Source organism: Panthera uncia, chromosome D4 (genome assembly GCF_023721935.1).
Source record: "Panthera uncia isolate 11264 chromosome D4, Puncia_PCG_1.0, whole genome shotgun sequence".
Taxonomy (NCBI): Eukaryota; Metazoa; Chordata; class Mammalia; order Carnivora; family Felidae; genus Panthera; species Panthera uncia.
In genome coordinates this window covers 71,415,966-71,439,517 of record NC_064807.1, presented here as the reverse complement: position 1 = coordinate 71,439,517, position 23,552 = coordinate 71,415,966, and the positions used below count along the sequence as shown (strand labels likewise).

The 23,552-nt window shown below is 50.8% G+C and overlaps 1 protein-coding gene across 5 annotated transcripts in view; it reads right to left on the bottom strand.

Moving 5' to 3' along the window:
* RGS3 (regulator of G protein signaling 3) overlaps positions 1-23,552 on the bottom strand; it is a 140,349-nt gene that overhangs the window by 89,400 nt on the left and 27,397 nt on the right. For 3 of the 5 annotated variants that reach the window (XM_049627652.1, XM_049627675.1, XM_049627655.1), the window contains 7 exons: positions 18,432-18,482; positions 16,195-16,253; positions 15,058-15,155; positions 14,002-14,070; positions 5,903-5,963; positions 4,637-4,727; positions 3,946-4,001 (listed from right to left, as the gene is read on the bottom strand). In XM_049627652.1, the coding sequence (XP_049483609.1) occupies positions 3,946-4,001; positions 4,637-4,727; positions 5,903-5,963; positions 14,002-14,070; positions 15,058-15,155; positions 16,195-16,253; positions 18,432-18,482 (485 nt within the window). Of the gene's footprint in view, positions 1-1,171; positions 2,281-3,945; positions 4,002-4,636; positions 4,728-5,902; positions 5,964-14,001; positions 14,071-15,057; positions 15,156-16,194; positions 16,254-18,431; positions 18,483-23,552 lie in introns of those variants that run through there. The other 2 variants (XM_049627701.1, XM_049627665.1) reach the window with 2 other exon arrangements.

Here is a 23,552-nt window from a genome sequence, read left to right as displayed (position 1 = left end):
ACTTCAGTCCCAGAGCCCCAGGCCCCACCCATATCCATGCCTGGCCCTACTCTGACAGCCAGCGGGCTTCAGTCTTCTGCACCATATCCCAAGGTGACCAAAAACTTCTCAACCTTCCATCCAGCGCCCTCTGCCCTACCACCCTGCACCCAGCTGCTGGTGTCATAGGGGCTGTTCTGCCGGACTCTGGGAGGGCAGGCCAGGCCCTGAGGCCTGGAGAGCACAGCAGGAAGAACAGGTGGGTCCCAGGGTCCAAGCCGAGGTGCAGGAGGCCCCTCTGGGCATCTCCCTAGGACCTGAGGCTGCCTGTCTGCAGGACTCAGGACCCACATTGCAGTCTGGTCATTACAATACACAGAGGGATTTTTCTATACCTTTAAAATCAGAACCATTCCTGAACTCCCCTCAGTTTGGACATTCCCAAAATCTGGACATCTTTGCCTTCACCCTCCCTGTCCCCATTCCTTGTTTATAAGAAAAAGGGCCCCACGCAGCTCCAGAAGAGCCTTGAAGCTAAGGGATCGTCACTCCCACTCTGCCCCGCATCCAAGACAGGAGGCTGAGAGGCCAAGCCTTCTCAGTGAGGATGGGCTGGAGTCTGAGGACTCCGGAACCACCCCAAGGCATCACACCTACCAGGGAGGAAATCATGTGTGCACACATATACACGGAAACGTCCCATCTCACATAAAAGTGCACACCAACACATGTGAAAACACATAGTCACACACAGACAATGCAGGACAGGCACTCTTGTCCCATCAGAAGTAGGGAAAGTTGGTGAAAGTGTAAAGTTAGCAAAAACACAAAACCCAACTGCTCAGCCATTTCCAATCTCAAGCTTGGGAGGCCTTTTTTTTTTTTTTTTTTGGTTAACCCACACTGCCCCCAGATAAAAATAACAGAAAATCAACTAGATAATCTCACCAAGGACACCACACATCTGTGGTTAGGACGATACAGAGCTGGCCCTGGTCTGCCCCTAGAGAGGGGGTAAAGGGTGGATCTTGGGGCCAGCTTCTACCTCTATCCTCCCCCTAGACTGAAATTAACCTGCAATGAGCAGAAAGAAACAAGGAAGGACTTGCAGGGAGAGAAGTCCTGCTCAGGTGAGCCCCCATCCTCGACCCCCAATGACACCCTATGCACCCCCAAGGGGCTAAGAACCCACCTGGCGGTAGCGACGCTCCGAGCACACCTTGCAGAGCCCATTGAACCGGTTCATGGCTGCGGGTCCTGTCTCAGCTGCCGCCCCATGAAATCCCAGCTCTCCCCCCAGCAGTGGGAGTCCACACTGCGCCCAGTCAGCCTGGCATGACCGCCCTGGGAAGCCCGCCCCGCAGAAGAATGGCAGGAAATCACCTCTCACCTCCCCAAGCCCTGTCTGTGCTGTGTGCCTCTGCACGATAAGCCCGAAGGCTTCCTGAAACCTCAGAATGACAAGGAAGAGGGAGAGTTTTATATTAAAATTCCTGTCAACTAGTTAGTATTCCCCCCGGCCCCCGGCGGGGAGAGGGCGCCTTTGTTCTGGCTGCATTCTCCGCCATGGGCCACTTTGTGATTCCAATGTTCTCACAAACACCCCTGGCTGGACGAGAACCCAGGCAGAAAACACGGCCCGCTCTATAACAACGCCACCTCCCCCTGCAAATCCCAGGGTCCCGGGTAGCAAATCCAGAGGATTAACACAATCTAAAGAATCCAAGGACGCCTTAGGGGGTTGCACTCACAGACAGCCCATCTCAAAACAGAGAACACGAAACATGTGGAGTCTGAGGAACAGCCTGCCATTCAGAAGCTGCTTAAAAGTCAGTTTCCTCGGCTTTAAGGATCTGACGACATGTAGACCATAAAGGCAAATCAGGAAGGGAGTTCCAATCACTAGATGATCTGGCTTCCTCGTTTTGCCCATCGAGAAGCTGAGGACTGCGGTGGTTAAGGTCACGCAGCAGGGTGCGGTGGAGCTGGCCCCCAGTCTTGTTCCCTGCCTTGTAGAGCAGTACCTGGTGATCCCCGCGCCCCTTACACCACCTCACCGTCTCTGGGGAAACCCACCCCGCCACTCATGTCCTTGACGCCAGAGAGTGTCCATTGGTACAGCCCAGCTTTGGCTGTCGTGACAGTGGGCAGATCACCCAGGTTTCTGGACCTCTATCTCCTCCCCATGTGTACAAAGGGACAGTTGAGCAGATGACCTCTGGGGGGCTCTCCCTCAGCCCAACCAAGCTTCTGATGACCACCCCCACTGTGCTGAGTCCTGTGGACATCTCCCAGTGTACAAACCCGGGAAAATCAAATGGGCCTCAGAATAACGTCCCCACAGGTCAGGGCCTGGGTGCAGATCCAGAATGAAGCCACCTAGAAACGCGCAGTGTTGATGCCCGTGTCCGTGTCATTCCTACAAACCACCAGGAAGGCTCTCTGGTCACTGCCTTCTCTGTGCTGGGCAGGTACAGAGAAAGGGAGAGAGGTCTTTGCAGCTCCTACACTGAAGCTAGAAGGTTTAAACTCCTAGCGAAGCCACAGAATATAGTAACCAGCAAATGGTTTTAATACCGTGCTGTCCGATGTGGTAGTGACAGGACACGTGCCAGGTAAATCTGAATTAAAGTTAAATAAAATGAAAAATTCAGGTCCTCGGTCACCTTAGCCACTCTTCAAGAGGCTAGTGGCTACCATGTTGGACCGTGCCATTCTAGATTATATGCTCCATGAGGGCAAGCACCTTTGACTTGCTCACAGCTGTACCCCAGCACCCGGCACAGGGTCTAGCCCGTGAGAATGTTCAATAGACAATGCATGAATGAACGAATGGGGGAATGAATTGAGCAAATGAAAGGGAAGATGTTTTGTAGAATATCATGCACCTACATGTAACATGTTATCGGGGAAAACAGCACCATCATATCTTCCTGGTAGGCCACATGAAGCAGCAGTGTGGCACAGTGTATTTAGAGGCAGCCAGGCCTTGCTTCAGGTCCTGCCTCCATCACTAGCTGGCTGTGTGGCCGTGGAGAGGGACCTAACATCTCTGAGCCTTCCATCTGTGAGATGGGGAGGCGACGACCATCACAGAGGTGGCAGTGAGGATTAAATTAGATAACAACAGCATCTGGCACAGAGCGGCTTCTCAGTCACTGGGAGTTTGTTTCTCCCTCTCTCGGCTGTTAGAGAAAACCATGGTCCCCTGCCATGTTCTGCAAGAGATGGAATGAATTTGGAGGAATTCACCAAAATCCCTATGTGAAGGTTTCTCTCTAGATTCACAGCCTTATGGAGTAAGGACCCACTGGTCTCAGGTCAGACTCATGGCTGCTCGCTGACATCAAGCAGGCCTAAGCAGAGGGTGATCTGGCCACGGTGCCAGGGGAACCGAGCTGTCTGAGAGTTCTGGGGGGAAAGGGGACGCTTGGATTTAAGAGACTGAAAGCTGGTAAGATCCAGACTCAGCCATCTCCAGGGGCCCGGGCCTGGCTCTCCCCCCACCACTGCCCCAAGCAAGAGTAACCTGAGAAAAGCACAAGAAATAATCACTTAAAAATGCATGCCTTGGGCGCCTGGGTGGCTCAGTCGGTTAAGCGTCCGACTTCGGCTCAGGTCATGATCTCGCGGTCCGTGAGTTCGAGCCCCCCGTCGGGCTCTGTGCTGACAGCTCAGAGCCCGGAGCCTGTTTCAGATTCTGTGTCTCCCTCTCTCTGACCTTCCCCCATTCATGCTCTGTCTCTCTCTGTCTCATAAATAAATAAATGTTAAAATAAAATAATAAAAATTAATAAATAAAAATGCATGTCATGTGAATTTCCAAGCTGCAAGTGAACCTGAGTGTCAGGCACCAAAGGCGGTCCTAATAGGGGTCTCCTGGGCCAAGGGACAGACCAGGAGAAAGTTAGAGCCCAGGGTGATGCCCAGGCCCTGTCAGTCCTACCCAGGCGTGTCCCCACCTACCTTGAGTTTCTCCCCGCTCTCAGTGTCCCCATATCCTGGAATTCTCTGCAGCGGGCCTGGAAGATGACAGAGAAGAGTTGGAAAGTTCCTCCTGGCACATAAGGGCCCCATTCCAGAGACCACCCAGAGGACAAGCCAGAGTGTCAGGCCCACAGGGCTATCCGAGTCACTGCTGGCCTCCAGGATGTGGGGGTGCCCGAGCTCAGGCTAAACAGGGAATCAAGAGCCAGGACTACATGTGAGAAGGAAAGAAGAGAAGGGAACATGAAATCCCGGTCCTGAGCCTCAGGACTCGTGGCAGGGCCCACTTGCCCTGCCTATCAAGGTAGACACACTGAGGCCAGCAAGGCAGCCCATGGGAGAATCCTGAGAAGGAGTCATGCAGAAAGTTCCTGAAACCCAGCCCTCCATAAGCTAGAATGGAGGTTGCTGAACCGCATGGCGTCAGGCCTATAATCCTCTCCCAGGAAGGTCCAACCATATAAATAAAGGTGTTGGAGGCAAGAGGCTGCCTGCAGCATCATAGCAGGTGTTTGTGAGACCCGGACCCCTGACTTGACTGCAGCCAGGGGTGACAGATGCCACAAAACACCGGGGCGATGCTACTATGCAGGAAGGGAGGGAAGGGAGAAGCCAAGGGGGTGAGTGGAGCAGCGTGTCTGGGCAGAAGCCAAAGGTGGTGTCCATGCACCTCTCAGGGGCCGTAGTCGCCGCCTGGCCACCTTCAGGTGCTTGGTCCGGCCCAAGTGTTCCCCCAGAAGGTAGTACCAGCCGTTGATCTCCTGTCGTGAGAGAAGGCATGACATGCTCAGACAAAGGAGGCAGAAGGCACAGGTCAGGCAGCCACCAACCCCCCTCAAAAAGCAGCAGCTGGAGAGCCTCCCTCAGGAGCAGCGTCTCTGTAGAGACAGACAGTCCGGCGGCCCTGCCCCAAAGGGAGCTGCCATGCCTGCACCTCCAGGAAGCCTTCCCTGATGCTCCAGGCGGAGTTGGTCTCCCCTCTGCTGAATTCCCACAGCCTGTCAGCCCTGGAGAACAGTGGTCTATTTGGATGTCTGTCTTCCCACTAGGCTGTGCACAGGCTTTTTGATGTGCCTTGCATTGTGCCTGGTATACAGTAGGAGCCCAATGGATGTTAACGGAACAGAAGGGAGGGAGCGGGGGAGGGACGGAGAGGCCAGAGAGTAGGTGTCCTGAGGCCCCTGAGCGGTCCCATGGAGGGAACATCTTCCCCCAGGAGGGAAGGAAGCCACAGCTGCATCAAGAGAAGATACTTGGCGTCCACGTGCAGGATAAAGGTTCCTCAGCCACCTACCCCCAGACTTCACTTCCAGGACACCAAGTGGCAGGTCCACCTGGCAACTCCATGCAGAGGCCACCAGGACATCTCTGGGCATGTGCAAAAGGAGCATGTCTCTCGCCTCCTCAAAAGCCTCCAGTTTGGCAGTAGGGGGAGGCGGTACGGTGCAGAGGCAGATAAGGGACCCACTACCCAGAGGGAGGGTCTCAGGATTCCAGAGAGTCTTCACTCAGCCTAAAGGAAAGCTCTACAGGGGATGTCGCTGCTCACTCCATCCCTGAGCACTTGCTAGACTCAAAAACATGAGACCTGGTAGATCACATCAGAGGGGGAGAACCACCCGGCCCTCCTCCTCCAGGGCAAGCCCAGCAGTGCTGAACTCCAAGGGAGGGACCTGCCAGCATCCTTCATGGCAGACAACAGACTCAGAGCCCCCTGGAAAGCCTTGGATCTGCCTGGACAACTGATTTCTGACAAGAAGGAACCAAGAAGGGGACCCGAACCCTTGGTCACTCAGATGATAAAGTGTTGTTATTCAGGTCGTGAAGCACACAAGACAGAAGCCCCACCACCCGAGGGCTTCCAGACCAAGGCCTCTGCCCGTACTAGTCCTGGCCTCCATGGGACGACCTTGCCAGAGGCTTCTCTGGGACCCACCTTGTCCGGAGTCAGGAGCGACTTCACCCCAAAGCTCATGCAGCCGATGAATCCACTCTGTCTGGGAGGACAACAGAGGCTGGAGTCAGCACCTTCTCGAGGGCTCTGTCGGGAGGCCAATTATCAAGTGCAACGTAGGTTTGCCTGATACACTGTGGTTTACAAAGCACTTTTACCAGCATCACCCAATTTGTGCTTTCCAACTTTGTGAGTGAAGCTGGAAAGGGTTTATTCTCTCCACTTCACTGAGGAAAAGGCTGAGGCTCAGAACCAGTCCTCTTCCCAAGGTCACAGAACTAGTTAGTAGTAAAGTCCCGTAGGAAAGCCAGGCATCCTGGATCAGAGAACAGCACTCCCTCCACCAACCACAGAAGCTCAGAGCTACCCATAAGCTTTGGGTCTGTTTTTTTGTTTTTTGTTTTTTTCTCCTTTTTTTAAAATATAATTAACATACATATATTAGTTTCAGGTATACAGTATAATGATTCAACAACTCTATACATTTCTCACTGCTCATCAATATAGGGTACTCTTGGGGCACCTGAGTGGCTCAGTCAGTTAAGCATCCGACTTTGGCTCAGGTCATGATCTTACAGTTCATGAGTTTGAGCTCTGTGCTGACAGCTCAGAGCCTGGAGCCTGCTTCGGATTTTGTGCTTCCCTCTCTCTCTCTGTGCCCCCCCGACTAATGCTGTTTCCCCATCTCTCAAAAATGAATAAACATTAAAAACAAAGAAAAAAAAAAAAGCTGGGGCGCCTGGGTGGCTCAGTTGGTTGAGTGTCCAACTTCGGCCTAGGTCATGATCTCACCGTTCCCAAGTTCAAGCCCTGCGTCAGGCTCTGTGCTGACAGCTCAGAGCCTGGAGCCTGTTTTAGATTCTGTGTCTTCCTCTCTCTCTCTCTCTCTCTCTCTCTCTGCCCCTCCCCCACTCACACTGTCTCTTTCTCTCGAAAATAAATAAACATTAAAGAAAAATTAAAAAAAAAAAAAAAAAAAAAGCCGTCCTGGGAATCCTGCAGGGCACCCGCCTGTGCCTGCCCCAGTCAAGGACCAGTGGACTAGGTCTCTATAAATACATATTGTTTGCATTCTCCGGAAAGGGTGGCAGCTTACCATCCGACAGTCCTAAGCAAAACAAAACTGGCTTCTTGCAGACAGCCAAGTCAAGTGAGGGGCTGGGGCTGCAGACTGCTAGGGACTGATCCTCATAACTGTCACACCTGCCCTGCAGATGCATACTCCACACCTGGCCGTGCCTCACCAGCTCCTGTCACTCTGCTACTCCCCCTGCTCTCTCCCCCGGCCCCATTTCCTGTGGCCTGGGCTCCACCTGCTTCCCCTCTTCCTTGCCCCCTCCCATCAGACAAGGCCATATTAATAATCTACCCAAAGAGGCCAGTGTGCTCACCCTGGGTCAAGCAACCCTTCCACACCCATCTCGCCAGCCCCCACCATCGGAAACAAACGTGCCTCCCTCCTGGGAATCGGCCAAGTCAGCATTAAGTGGCGGTGACCGTGGCAGACACTGATCAGAGCTGCCATTCCAGAAAAGCCTTGTCCAGACTTTACCAACGTCCTCACCACCAATTTAATTTTGTTTGTCAACACATTCAAGAGCAACCCAGCTGGTATCGAGGCGCTCACACTGCCTTGCTACACACTTTCCTTTCACACTGGCTATGGCTGTAACTCTCTGAATCTCCAGGCACAATGCTTTAGCTGTAATACAGGCTGCCTCTCCTCTTGCTCTTCAATAAGTGGAATTTTTATTCCCTGGTGCTTAGAGAATGCTAAATGGTTAATAGCCTCCCATGAGCTTTGCTTCCTGCTAAGGGGCCTCCAAAGATTTCATGCTAATTCAGGCCAAGTAAATTGTCACAATTAATGTCCATAAGCAGGAAACTCTCTCTAAGTGTTCTTCAATTAGCTACTCCTTTAAGCCTGAAATCTTTGGAGGAAGAAAGACTTCTTTTACATGTAATCTGAGTACACAGCAATATACCAGTCAGCTTATAAACTTGGGAACTAGGTCTCACCCTGGAGACTGCCTGAAAATTTCACCAGCACAAAGTCTCAGGGGCCAAGCCTTGGTTACTTCTGAATGCTAAACCCTGAGCTCAGGCCTGGGTGCACTCAGTGAAGGCCTGACAAATGGATGAATCCATCATGCCCACGGTTGGTTGGCAGGCACTGGGCAAGGAGCCGCAACATTAAGGAAAGAAGACAAACATGCAGGAATTTAAATAGCAACCCAAGACAGCAATACAAAGGCTATAACTAGACAGGGTGAGATGGACAGATGAACAGCGCAGGCAACAAATGCTGAAAGCTTGGGGAGGCAAGAGCTGGTTTAGGGCTGAAATGCAGGAAGAAGGCCTGAAAAGTTAAGCCAAAGAGAGTAAGAAGAAAAGCACCTCAGGCAGAGGGAACAGCCAGCACAAAGGCTCAGAGATAAAGCTTCATGGAACACTCATGGGGAATGGTATTTGGCTCAGTCGCCTTTTGAGCAGAGGATTAGAGACCCACTACCAAGATGAAAATGCAGGGGCACCTGGGTGGCTCAGTTGGTTAAGCATCTGACTCTTGATTTTGGCTCAGATCATGATCTCACAGTTCATGAGTTCAAGCCCCACATCGGGCTCTGTGCTGACGGTGCGGAACCTGCTTGGGATCGTCTCTGTCTCGTGCTCTCTCTCTGCCCCTCCCCCCACCTCTCAAAAAATAAACTTAAAAAAAACAACGAAATGAAAATGCATTATTTTGAGGGAATGCGTTTTAATTCTCTTTCTCAGGGGCCTTAAACTATTTCTATTACAGGGTTACAGCATTTAATAGCAATTTTATTTTTAATTGGATGGCTTAAATTGAACACATACTTTTCCATCCATTTTTTTCTTTCCTTTTCTTTCCCCATGTCTGGTCACAAGCTCTCTAACATTATGGCACTGTACTTGGCACTAGAGTCCTGTCTGGAAAGTAGATTAAAGGACAGAGAACACTTAGAATACCCAGGACAGGGCATGACACACAGCAGGCAGACTCCCCATAAATGTGCATACTCTTCGCATAAAAGATGATGTGTTTCAAACACGTGTGTGTGTTTTGTTCTTTTTTTAACTTGGTGCATGACATTACAACCCTAACACTGTTCTCTGGCCACAGATTCTGAAAGCACTATGATTGATACTAGAAGCTTCAGTCTGTTCTTCGCCATATTACCAAACAAAACTTTTAGTTTTTTTTAAAGGACACTTTTTAAAATATTTTTTTTTATTTTGAGCGAGAGTGTGCATGCACGCGTGTATGCACAAGCAGAACAGGGGAAGAGACAGAGGGAGACAGAGAATCCCAAGCAGGTTCTGCGCTGCCAGCGACAAGCCCCATGCAGGGCTCAAACCCATGAACTGTGAGATCATGAACTGAGCCGAAACCAAGAGTTGGACGCTTAACCGACTCAGCTACCCAGGTGCCCCCAAACAAAACTTTTAAATAGCCAAGTTCCATAGTCAGTGATATTAAGGAGTTACTGTTAATTGTCAAGCATGATAGTGGCATTGTGGTTGTCTTTTTGAGCCATCTTTTAGAGAGATATATAGAGATGAGATGATGTCTAGGATATGCTTTAAAATAATCCACTGGAGGAGGGGAGAATGCGTAAGATTGGCCATACATTGATAATTGCTAACGCTGGACTATGAACATATGAGGGTTCATTATATGATATTTTCTATTTTTGCTTATGTTTGAAAATGTCTATAATTTCTTGAAAACTCACAAAGCCTGAAAGCTGAATATCTTAGCATTTTTCACTGCATTTCACAGTTGAGGAAACTGAGGCCGGGAGCGGGGAAGGAACTTACCCGAGGTCTCATAGTGAGTTGGAGCCAAAATCTCCTCTCTAAGGCCTGGTTCCCCTCCCCTGGTTCCCACTGTGTCCCCATGACATCCACCAGCCCTTCCCCAGAACGTCTCTGTAGACCATTTTGCTCCCCATACACAAGTTTATGGCCATCACTGAAAGGATCGTGAGAATTCGTGAAACAGATGCTTCCCTTCTATCTCCCGTTTCGAAACGTAACTGCCACATGTCCAGCTGGATGACTTACGTACAACCGCGTTATAAATGCCACGGGAAGCAGCCCAGCCTCCGAGAAACAATTGTCCTGACGCCGACAGGGTACAGCTTCGGAGTCATTTATCGCCTGTGCGACACAGTCAAGTGTGCTATAATGTGGTTACGACCACGCAGGTTTGGCGCCAGGCTGCCTGGACTTGAATCCTGTTTCCACCACATCCTAGCTGCATTAGCTTGAGCAAGTTACTTAACCTCTCTGTGCCTCTGTGTCCTCACATGTAAGAGAGAGACAACAGGAATACCTATTTATACCGTGTTGTGAAGACTAAGTTGGACAATGCCTAGAATATGGTATGTAATGCCCACACACAGTGCACATTAAGTGCTTAATTGATGTGAGCTGTTACATAACCTCAGGGAAGTTCCTTAACCTTTGTAAGCCTCGGTTTCCTCTTCTATGAAGAGAGGGACAATAATAATTCCTACCTCTCGGGGTTGTTACAAGGATTAAATGAGATAATGCATGTAAAGTGCTTGGCCACAGAGAAGAGTTCAATAGATGTTTGTTTCCTTTCTTCTGTAATGGTCTTTCGCGTTGGTAAGTTGCGTGTCCGTCCTTTGGGGAAGCACAATGTGATCTGAGAGCGTTCCGCAGGGCAGAAGCTTCCTGCCATTGCTCTGCCTGCCTCCCCCAGCTCAGAGGTCTTTCTCGCTCAGAGACGGGTCAACACTGCGCCTCCCTGCGGCTGAGCGGGCCTCCGTGGGGCTGGCAATCTGTTCCGTGGCAGGCCTGTCGGAGCCTGCCCTGCCCCTCTTGAGCTTTGGGTTGGGATGGTGACCACGAGTTCAACTGTGTTTGGTTTAATAAGGAATCTCACTTTCCCAAAATAGGCAACAAGTGGAGACACTGCCTCTGTCACACTGCCCCGCTGGGCGCTGACTCACTTTCCCCGGCCTCGCTTTCTTTTCCAAAAACCGTGAGCTGCACTCTGCCTGGCTCGCTCTGGTCTCCCAGGAGGGCAGACCTCAGTGGCAGATCCCAGCGTGGTGCCTGTCTCCCGCACCTGCTCCCCTCCTTGCCTCCATCTGGTGGGCTCCCCAGGCATGCTCCGTCCCGCCGACACTCCTCCTCTGTCTTCTTCAGGCTTTCCTGTCAACATGGGCTTCTGACCCTTGAGCCTTGGCACTCACGGTCATCCTAGGCGGTCCCACCTACTCAGCCCTTCACCTCGGTGGCCATGGCTCCCACACCTGTACCTGGCACAGACCTTTCTATCCCCTGAGCTCTGTGTCAGCAAGGCTGCCCCCCTACAGCTCCTAACTGGCTGCTCTCCAGCCCCTACATCTCTGTGTATCTGAAGCTGGTTCCCTCCCCCTCCAGAGCACACTGGTTTGGTTGGGGACACCACCCAATACCCAAAAATGATCCCTGACTTCCCCTGCTAATGTCACAGCCAAACCGCCACTAAGTACCGTTCACCTAATCTCCTAAATCTGTCCTGGGTCTGTCTCCTTCCTCTCCATCCCTAAAGCATCTCTCTCACAGATTACTGCAAGGATCAGCTAGCTCCTCCCCAGCCTTCCAAAGCCCTACCAGGATGACAGATCTAGAACACACAACTGTCATTCCCCCTGCTCAACACCCCTCAGTATCTCTCCACCACCAGCTTCCCAAACACGAAGCTGGCGGCATGAGGTTCCTTCAAGAACTTGTGTAAATGCACATCCCTCATCCTGCCCATGAAGATTTGGACTGAGTCCATCTGATGTGGCACTTGGGAACCTGGGTTCCTTGCAAGCATCCCAGGAGATGCTGACGCATACCTGGGATTAAGAACCACCGGCCCTTAGGAGGAAGCCCATGAACCAAAGAACACCTACAGAATCATGTGATTTGGCTGACATCAACGCTTCGTCTTATCTCTAGCTGGTCCCTGCTTTGTACTTGACCCTCCTACAACACCAGTGAGTTTGGCGATCCCTCCCCACTCTTGCCCTGCCCTGCCCTCTCTACTCTGCTGGTTTTCTTCTGTCCTTTTGTTCGTACCCCAGGAGGCAGTATAGTGTTAAGAGTGAGGACTCTGGGGTCTAACTGTCTGGGTCCCCATCCTGGCTCTACTCCTCACTGGCTGTCTGACCTTGGGCAAGAGACTCCCTTTCTTCCCTTCAGTTTCCTCTTCTGAAGATGTAAGGCAAAAACATACTCTTCTTAAGAGTTAAGAATTAAATGAGATGACGCACTGTCATCTCCTGGCTTGTGGTCGACACCCAGTAACTGGTTGCTCTGGTGAATCAACGTGATGCCTTCCTCCTTATCCACATCTCCAAGTCTCTACCAGTGATCCTCTCAAGAGCAGGACAGTCTCTGACTGACCCTCTGTGTCCCCGGCATCTAGAACAACGCTGCCACATTGGTACCCAGGAAATGGCAGCTGAAGGAATGAGTCCTACAGCACCATAAGCCCCATTCCATGAGAAAAAGTAAATGCTCTATTAAAAGAAATATCCTTCATTATGAAGGTTGAATAAGGCTCAATTTTGAAAAGCATACCAGCTATAAAATAGAAGATACTAAAAAGCATTCAACCCCAGGGGTGCTTGGGCAGCTCAGTTGGTTGAGCGTCCAACTCTTGATCTCAGCCTGGGTCCTGATCTCACAGTTTGTGGGATAGAGCCCCACATCAGGCTCTGTGCTGACAGCATGGAGCCTGCTTGGGACTGGGATTCTCTCTCTCCCTCTCTCTCTGCCCCTTCCTCTCTCTCTCAGAATGGAGAAGCTTAAAAAAAAAAAGGGCATTCAGGGCACCTGGGTGGCTCAGTTGGGTAAGCATCTGACTTCAGCTCAGGTCATGATCTTATAGTTCATGAGTTCAAGCCCTGCCTCGGGTTCTGTGCTGTCAGCTTGGAGCCTGGGGCCCCTCCCCCCACTCACTCTCTCTCTCTCTCTCTCTCTCTCTCAAAAATCAATAAACATTAAAAAAAAAAAGTTTTTAAAGCATGCAAGCCCAAAATAATTTTCTAGTCTAAGCTGGTGAGTGGAGCTGATTTTTATTCACCAAGCTACTTTTTCGGTCACCAGTTGGTTCTATGATTACTCAACAAATGCTCTGGTCATAGGGTCTCCCAGATTCCTTGGGCTGCACCAGGTGGATGAACCCCTACTGCTCACAATGGGCCATGGCACTCAGTCCACCTGCTCTCACCGCCTTTGTCTGGAAGCTGACTCTCCCCGTCACCCAGCTCTCCTCTGCTGTGCTGTAGGAAACCCCATGCTGGTGAAAACATCCGGCCTCCTGTGCCCCGGGCAGCAAGACCAGCCTGCTTGGACTCTCCTACATAAAACCTCTGCACCTCCTACGCTGCCTCGTCGTGGCAGCCTGAGCCCAGCATGCATATCCCTGCCTCCTCACCTTTGCTCATGCAAAACCTTCTCTCCTCGTCTTATTGATCTCTGCCCCAAGTTCCAAATCCCATGTTTTCCATGAAGCTTTCCTTGATCACCTCAGCCCACGATGAACTTCCCTCTTCCTCTTCCCATACTTACTGTCCTTATTACTTATTCATTCTTTTATTCGTTCAAACAATATTTACATAACATCTGCGTGCTAGGCACTGGGTACAGCGATGACTAAGAAAGAAATGGGCCTGTTTTCCTAGGAGCTTTGCTCCTGTGGAGCTGAGCCTGTGTCTATTGTTACTGTAATTTGTATCTGTGAAGCACCTGGCGTCTCTTCCTGAAAGTGGGCACCTGGAGAGCAGAATCCACATGGAGGCTGGTGGCCAACCCAGTGTCTTGTCGATGCCAAGGGCACAGCAAATGCTTTCGGACAACGCGATCCTTAGCGTCGCCTGGAGAGACAGGGACCCAGGGGCCGGCAGCCTCTCAGATTTAGCGTTGCCACTACTACTCATTCATCCAACAGGTATTAACCGAGTCCCCGCCGTCTGCTGGCCGCCCGGCCACCGGCAGCCACCCGCGGGCTCACAGCGGGCTCTCCCTTCCGGCTCAGCACCTCCCCTCACCTGGAGTCACCTGCCCTGTTCCACACAGTGACCAAAAGGCGCTTCTGTTCATCTTCCTCTTGGACAAGACTGCAAAGCAAACCAGACGGCCAGCGTGTTAGTAGGGCCGAGCTCCCGGCTAGACCCCTGGAGCCTGTCAAGTTGCAAAATTTACCAATAACCTAAACACAACCATAAGGAGCTGGTTAAGGAAGCTCAAATGCCAGTAGCGTGGGAGGTCGGTATTCACATGCACAGAAGGGTTTACATTATATGGTTTGGGACAAAAGGGAGGTCACCGTGGAATACTACAGAACAATTCCATTTTTTCGTAAACACCTACACATGCCCAGACATACACACCCACACAGACTCAAAGATCTGAAAAGAAAGAAGCCGAGGCGTGTCATGAGTCGTAGGGCTTGGGGCGTCTTCTCGTTTCTTTGTTTATGCTGGCCTATTCTTCTACCATAAGCAAAATTACCTCGTGTAATTTGAAAAAAAACAGAATAATCTTAACTTTCACCAACAAAATACAAAACGTCCATTTCCTTCCCAGGGCCCCAGAGTTCATGGATGGGGGAAGAAATAATAATAACAGTAGTAGTAGTAATAATATTAAACAGCAAGAGCGGACACTGTGTTACACTGTCGCATTTACACCTGAGCTCTCTGAGGAAGGTAGTGTCATAAGCCCATTTTACAAACACGGAAGCTGAGGCTCAAGGAAGTTAGCAAATTTCAAAAGGGGGAGGGATCTTGGAAAATTTCTTCTACTGAAAGAGAAGGCTTGGCCCGAGGCATACTGGGAAAATGCATCCTCTCCAGGGGCTGCCAGCCTCAGGCTGGGCACTCTGGCTGTGAGAACCAGCCAAGTGACACCTTATCACCGTGGACCTCGCTGCTGGGCCGGGTGCCAGGGATGCAAGGACATACGTGAACAAGAAAACAAAGGCATCCTTTAGAAGTCCCTGTTTTTCTGCTTAGATAGACTTCTAGATTTGGCAAAGAGAGCTGTTTCCAGATAAACACTCCTTCCCTCTCCTCTCGAGGGCCTGGCTTGCCCCAGACTCTTACAAGAAGAAGTGCTCGTGGAAGACCGGCTCTCTGCAGTCTAGAATGGTCTGCGTCTTCTGGCGACGGAGTCGATGATTATCTTCAGGGATCAAAGAAATCTTGAATTGGGGAAAAGTAAGCGTGAGATGATTACTTGTGGGACACAGAATCACAAAAGTCCTGCAGCGGACTCTGCACATCTCCCAAGTGAAAGGCTTCCCAGGTGTCCTTCAAACCAGCCTCTGCAGAGGACAGAGGGGAGTCCTCAGTCAGATGCTGGGGAACAAAGAGAAACCCCAGCCGAGGCACTGGAGTCAGATGCGGGGACAGGTCCCCGCAGCCGGCAGCCACAGGCCCAGCCATAGATGGGGTATACCTCAACTGGCTCTACTCTCCCTCTAAGTGTGGGCCTCTCTTATAAGTTCCCAGCAGCTGCTAGGTGCTCCCTCACCAGAGGCTCCAGGTCGGCCTCCACTAAGGCCCCAAATCCACACTCTCGCCCTCTGGCTGCCCTTGCCCTGCCTCTGCTCCTGCCCTGCTCCTGACCAAGTCCTTGCCCACAGAGGCCCTGACCAGGCTTTGGGGAGAACATGGAAGGGTGCATCAGGGCCGGCACCTGGCATCCCAGCTGCACACTCTGGGAGGCGCCTGGCCTTTGGTTCTGGCTGGAAGTAGGCCCTCCACCTTTCGGGGCCTCTGTCTTCACTACAAGGGCCCCACTCGGATGGATCTTCTAGGCCTCAGAGACACTCCCTCCCCTCCACCACCCAAACCTGCTGCCTTGCCTCCAGTTTTGCCAGGGAGAAGTGTGAAAACATTGCTTGTCATGAGAGGGCTTGGGATTTTCTGTGGATTTCCATCACCCACACATTCACGGTGCTCACCCATGTGGATGACCAAGATCACCTATAAGATAGATTCCAGCTCTGGCAGGAAGGCTTAGGCACCAAGCTGGGCGAAGGGAAGGGCCTATCCTAGCTCAGGGCCTCATCACTGGCCCTAATAAATGCCTACTGACCAAAGAGTGAGGCGGTCGCTGCCACTTTGAATGGAACCGGGCCCACAGATGTGCTGAGACCTTGGGACTCAGACTAGTGACATAGTCCCTTACCGTCCCCCATGCCACCAACCCCCACCCCCACCTCCAGCTCAGCATACCTTCACGTAGGGATCACAGATGCCAGGCTCTTTGCTCATCAGGTCTTTGCCTTCTATAACTAAACAGAGAATGAAAATATTGGGGTGAGTGGGTAGGAAGGATTATTACTAGCCCCTACCATGTATAACAACCACTGGCTATTAACCCCTCTCTGGTCTAGTCCATTCCCACCATCTCCCACACGCAGCCGGCACCCTCAGGGTGCACTCAATTCCTTGAATCTTACAGTTGAAAGAGAACATAAAATTTATTGAGTTTAACCCCTCATTCAATGGGAAAGATGAGACTACCCGGGGACCCAGAGACTGTAAGAAACTTGCCCAAAGTCACAGAGTAATCAGAGCGATAGGAATCACACAGCTGGGTTTAGATCCGTATCTCCTGACTCCCAGTCCTGTGCTCCTTCCTCCACATGAGACTGCCTCCCGGGATGGAGGGGCCAGGCTGGAGAGCTCACTCTGCCCCGTCAGCTGCGCTGTGGCTGGTGGACAGTGTAACACAGCAGGCAAAAGCCTAGGTCCAGAGACAGCCTGTGGGTCCACAGACCAACGCAAATGCCAACTCACCACTTATGAGACAGGAGAGCTTGAGCAAGTTGCTTTGTCTCTCTGCAACTGAATTTGCGATTTAAAAAAAATTTTTTTTTTAAAGTTTACTTACTTATTTTGAGAGAGAAAGAGCAAGGGAGCAGAGGAGGGGCAGAGGGAAAGGGGGAGAGAGAAAATCCCAAGAGGGTTCTGCGCTGTCAGCACAGAGCCTGATGTGGGGCTCACGCTCACGAATCGTGAGATCCTGACATGAGCCGAAACCAAGAGTCAGAGGCTTAACCGACTGAGCCACCCAGGTGCCCCTGAATTTGCTATTTTTTAATGGTGGAGTGATAATAAGATAATGATTAGTGATTATAACATCTGCTTCATGTGGTAGTGGTGCTGGTTACATGAGAGAATGTATCTAAAGTGCTTAGCAGAGTCTCTGGCAAGCAAGGAACTGCTCAAGGAAGGTTTGCCAAAGGAAAAAATCGTACTAAATAAAAGCCAGGGGCAGGTGGGAGGTGAGGAGCAAGCCTGATCTCGAAAGCGAGCACAGCCCATTTGCCTGAGGTCTGCAGAAATCAGGCAGCAGGTCCGACAGAAGCAGAGCCTCTTTGCTGTTTTCTTCTCTGTTCCTTTTGGGCTGGGCCCTGGGGTTTGGTTCCAACGGGGCTCCCAGAGTCTGAGGCGTGAAGCACATGAAGTCAAAGGAGAGAGAGGAACAGGCTGGAAGGGATGAAGAACTCTAAGACTGGGGTGAAGCCAAAGCAAACGGCGCAGGACAAATGAAGTGGCAGAGGCCAAGATGCATTTTGCAAAATCTGTTTGCACAGCTGTTGTCAGGCTCTGGTTGGCAAAGAACCCCCTTCTGCCGGTCGTTGGGAACTTCACCTTGGGCCCTCCCCAAGGCCAGGACCGGAGGACCCCAGGCGCCTGCTGGTCTACTCTGCCTGGTGTCCCAGCTACTGTTCCTGTGTGCACCCTGCCCCTCGAGGGCGTGGGCCTGGGGGGCAGGCTCCCCACCTGAGGAACCCTTGGGTCTCCCTGGCCCCCAGGGAGCAGAGACTGTAAGGGGCAGACATGGCTGCTGGGGCATGACATGGCTGCTGCCCCACTGCACTTCTTGGACAGACCAGAGTGACACAGTGGGGCAGACATGGCTGCTGCCCCACTGCACTTCTTGGACAGACCAGAGTGACACAGCGCAGTCAGAGCTGCGGTAAGGACACAGAGGGGGAAACAACATACTCAGGTAGGTCAGGGGGTGATTCCCGGAGGGAAAAAAAATGAAGCAAAATGAGCCTTCCTTCCTGAGTCTTAATGATGATGAAGGCAGGCACGTATCTTGCAAACTCAGAGGGAGGGAGAGCTGTTTTTCAAAAGACATTCAAAAAGAAGGCAGGCTATTTCAGACACAAGAAGTAGTGGGTACAAAGGCACAGAGGCATGAGCAAGCATGATGCCCTCAAGGGGGACACAAGAGGAGGTGGAGGGAGATTTTAACAGCAAGAGCCACGAAGGCTGGAGAGACAGGCAGGGCTTGCTGGGCTAAACAGAAGAGTCCAGGCAGCAAAGGCCATGGCAGAAGCTCAGTAAGAACTTGAGTGCTGGATGGAAGGACAAACAAATGGATAAATGGACAGGTACAGTGTAAAGTCCTCTGCGTGGCATTTAGGACCTTCATGGCCTGGCCCCATACTCACTGTGGAGCAGCAGAACCCGGTCCTGAGCATCGATCGACAGCTTCAGCTGACCTAAGGAAACAACAACAGAAACAACTTCACCTCGTCTCCTCGCTGGGTGAGAAATGGGGTACAGAGATGGGAATGTTCTTTTGTTCATGTGAAGCAATTCAAAGATCCATTCAGTCCCTGGGTTGGAAGGGAGCTCAGAAGCCTCTTAGTTCAGCCTCCTCAGAACATCAGAAGTCCCTTCTGCAATACACCCAGCAGTGGTTCTCCAGCCCAGGCTTACACCCCTCTGGTGATGGGGAGCTCACTACTTCACAAGGAAGTCCAGGCCAGTGCTAGAGAGCTCTTGCCACTGGGACAGTTGGAAAAGTTATTGCATCCACATCATCACAAGCCTAGATTGGAGAGTTAAGGAGCCTGGGCCTTGGTCAAGATTCCATGGGGGGGGTGAAAAGGTGAAGGGGGAGGTCAGGGAAAGCCCTGCACCGTGACAGACAGTTAGCTGTGTTCTGGAAGGGCAAAAACAACACAAGGACAAGGAACAAATGATTTGGGGGGAAAGCAAAAGAAATGAGATCAAGCGTGGGCAGAGAATTCCTTCAAAGTTGATGCTATCACCTTCAGTCATTCCACAGAACCCTGATCTCCCTAAAGAAAAAATAAGGAGGCTTTCTGTGGCATTGACATAGAGCTACGCTACTCAAAGTGTGATCTGAGAACCACCAGCATCAGAAGCATCTGGATGAGAGTTAGAAATGCAGACTCTCAGGGCACCTGGGTAGCTCAGTCAGTTAAGTGTCTGACTCTTGACTTGGGCTCAGGTCATGATCTCAGGGTTCATGGGATTGAGTCCCGTGTTGAGCTCTGTACTGATAGAGTGGAGCCTGCTTGAGAATCTCTCTCTCCCTCTCTGCTTCACTCTGCCCCTTCTGCCCAAAAAATAAATAAACATTTTTTTTAAATGCAGAATCTTAGGCCCCACCCCAGGCATACTGAATCAGGATCTGCAATTTAACTAGATCCCCAGGGAGGCACAGGTACATTAAAGGCTGAGGAGCCCTGGACTAGAGCTCACCAAAGAGCCTCTGAACATGTCTATAAGCCTGGAAAAGACCCTCTTAAGCAAGAGACAAAATGCAGAGGCAACAGGGAAAGAGATAACTCTTAACTCCATAAAAATTTTCAATGTCCATTACAATTAAAGATATCATAAACAAGGTTATGAGAAAATACCATAGAAAAATAGACAAAGGTCATGATCTGGAAATTCAGAAAAGACAAAACAGCCAATAAACATACAAGAAGATGCTCAACCTCGCAGAGATCTGGGACACGCAAATTAACAAAATACCATTTCCCATCAATCTGCTCGGCAGGTCATTTAAAAGATAGATAATGTTGGGGCGCCCGGCTGGCTCAGCTGGTGGAGCATGCAACTCTTGATCTTGGGGTTGTGAGTTCGAACCCTATCTTGGGTGTAGAGATTATTTAAAAATAAAATCTTTTTTTTTTAATAAAAAAAAACATTTTTGAATCTTTTTTTTTAGAGACTGAGAGAGCATGCACAAGAGGGGGACAGGGCAGAAGATGAGAGAGAGAGAGAAAGAGAGAGAGAGAGAGAGAGAGAGAGAGAGAATGAGAATCTTAAGCAGGCTCCACACTCAGCGCAGAGCCTGACACAGAGCTCAATCCCACAGTCCTGGGATCATGACCTGAGTGAAACCAAGAGTCCAGATGCTCAACCAACTGAGCCATCCAGGCACCCCAAAAATACAATCTTTTTTAAAAATTAAATTAAAAATAAAAGACATAATGTCAAACGTTGGTTAAAAATGTAAGAAAACAGGTACTATCACACCCTGTTGGAAATGTAAATGGAGGATAATTTCTGGCAGCATTTGCTAGAATTTAATTGTAAATGTCCTTCAGCCTAGTAATTCTACTTCCGGGTAACTGTCATAGACAAAAATGCACACATGAGCACAAGGCTGGCTCTCCAACACTGTTTAAAATAAGGAATAACTGGAAACACCTGAAATGTCCATCAATATGAAAATGGTTAAAAAAGCTATGTCTAGCTGTGCTATAGAATAAGGGGGCTGTTATAAAAAATGGGGGGGCTCTGTATTTCCCAGCATCGGAACATTGTTGTGATAAGTGTTTAAGAGGAATAAGCAAATTGCAGAATAGTACAGATGGCATAGGGGTGTGTGTGTGTGTGTGTGTGTGTGTGTGTGTGTGTGTGTGTATGAAATGAAAAACAGGGATCACCTCTAGGGAAGGGACAGAATTAGAGGGAGGGAAGTCAAGAGGAACTTAAATCTATCACTATTGTTGCTTCAACAATGCAAATTATATGAACTATCGCACTTCTATAATTAAAAATAAGAAGAGGGAACACGGAGAGAAGGGAAGGAGGGAAGAGGAGAGGGGAGGAAGAGAGGGAGGGAGGGGGAAATGTAAACATAACAGAAGGCCCAGGGCTGGAAAGCAGGGGAAGAATCAGGAGCTGGTTTTTCCCCCAGCTTTTCTAAATTTTTTTAAAGACAATATAAAAACAAAACAAAACATTAAGTCATCCTCACAGATGCCCAGTGGTCCTTCAGCATGGACTGAGGAGAGGAGGACCATACTCCTCTTCCTCAATGACGTGCTGAAAAATTTCCCCAGTCCAGTAGACTCTTCTTAGAACCTCAAAAAGCCACTGAACTCAATCCACCCAGTGGACACCACTGGGGAGGCAAGGAGGATGCGGCAGGGCCTCCCAGCCTGCAGCAATCCCACACATCAACCAGAAAGCCCTTGCATCCATGACAACCCTGTCGCACAGCCATCAGCCTCTGCTTGATCACCTCTGGTGATAGGGAGCTCACTTCCTGCAATGGGAGCCCTTTTTCTTTTGTGATAACTCTGATGGTTCAACGTTCCATCTTATGTTGAGCCAGACAGAAGTGGCCTCTCAGTAACTTTCATTGCCCAGCTGTGGTTCTGCTGTCAGTCTCTGAGCTCTCTCTTCTAGATCTAAAGCCTAAAGTCCTTTCACCGCTCCTCAGTGACATCCACAGTGACGCCCCCTCAACATCCCAACCGTTCATCTCCGGACACGCCCCGTGAAACTGGGACTGTGGCTGGGGCTTGTGCTTTGCTGCCGGCTGGAGGAAGGCCAGGCAGGGTTTGGAAAAGAGAAAGAAGGGAAATTGTGCAGCAGTCCCCCGACCACTGTGACCTGGAAACCTCTTGCTCCTCGTACTTTGGGGTGCTGAAACTGCAAGCCCAAGCAATCCAGGCTCCAGGAAACCCCTGATCAGCTCTTCGCCCATCAGAAATTCCCGCTGCTCTCCCGCCCAGGACACGGATCTCAGAAGCCCGGAGGCCTGCTCCAGTTCCAGCCCCGACTTAGCCTCCTCTCTCTGAGAGCCACATTGTCCCCAGTTGTGAGGTGGAGCTAATAACAGGGGTTACTGCACTCGCCAAGCTGTGTGCGGATCAGATAATGCTGAAGGGTGAGGAGGTGAAAGGCGCCAAGAGAACCCATGGTGTTATTAGCTCAAGATCTGAGCAATTATCACTTTGGGGCTCTCTGGGGCTGAGAAATCTCCTACAGAAACTGGGCCGGATCCAGTGTGGGGTGGAAGGTTTTGAAACAGACAAAAATGGCCAGCGGTCACAGATCGGATTTCGTTAACCCAAAGGCAACTCTGTTTAACACCAAACATTTTTTCTGAAATGATTACCAGTGCAAAGCCGGCTTTGGCCCACACACATTTGGCTTTCCGAAGTTGTAAGAATCACTGAGCTGCACAACACCATCACCTATCAACAGCCCTCTCGCAGAAATCAGGATGGAGAAGCCTCCCAACACAAGGGCTCGCTGAGTCCATTTGACAAACATTTGCCAGGCACCTGCATGAGGCCCTGAGTCAGGAAGATCTGAATGGCCCAGTGCCCGCCCTCAGGGAACTCACAGCCCAGTGGCTAGGGCAGGGGCAGGGGCAAGGCCAAAAGTGGAGCTGGAGCACAGGACAGGCCTGGAGCAAAGTCTGACTCGGACATCAGAGGAGTCTATGCAGCTGCCCTTCCAGATCTTGCCGTGCAGGTCTCCTCGGGGAGGATCAGCATGCTCTGTACCCTGTTACAGCACAGAAACCAAGCCCAGCAGACCAGGCTCAGACCCCCAGCACAGGACACACCCTCCCCCAACCTATCCTTGGGCTCACAGAGAAGGGCAAAATCAAACACGAGACGACCCCCCCCCCACCCCGCCACATGGCCATGCCTGTCCCCTCTGCTTCTCCCATTCCATCAAATGATTGTGCCTCAAGGGCCCTGAAGTCATCTTACCCAGCCTCCTCAATTGGAAGCCAGAACAGTCATGCCCACATATGGAGGGTGACTTTGCCCTGGGCCCAGAGTAACGCAGGCCGGAACGGGAGACCAGAATCCTGCCCCAACTCTAGTACTCTTGCCTGTATACCAAGTGGGTCTTCTGGAGCCACCAGTGTGCCCCACTGCATCTGTGCAGTGCAACCCTGGGATTCAGGAGCAGAGAGAGACATCAGACACAGGACAAGGTGTCACAGCTTTGCTTGAGAAGCCAAGAGGAAGCCAAAAAGGAGGGCAGGCTCAAAGAAACATCCCCAAGTCTAAAGAAATAAACCACTGAGGGCAGGTGGGGGGTGGGGTGCCTGGGTGGCTCAGTCAGTTAAGCGTCCAACTAGATCTCATGGTTCATGGGTTTGAGCCCCACTTCGGGCTCTGTGCTGACAGCTCAGAGCCTGGAGCCTGCTTTGGATTCTGTGTCTCCCTCTCTCTCTGTCCCTCCCCCATTTGTGCCCTATATCTCTCTCCCTCTCTCTCTCTCAAAAATAAACGTTAAAAAAATATAAAAAGAGGGGAAAAATAAATAAACCATTGGGTAGAGGGGAATTCAAGGGGCTCCTGGGTGGCTCAGTTAGTTAACTAAAGTTGGCCCAACTCTTAGTTTCGGCTCGGGGCATGATCTCACAGTTCACGGGTTTGAGCCCCATGTCCAGTTCTGCGCTGACAGCATGGAGCCTTCTTGGGATTCTCTCTCTACCCCTTCCCTGCTCACGTTTTCTCACTCTCTCTCTCAAAATAAATAAATAAACATTT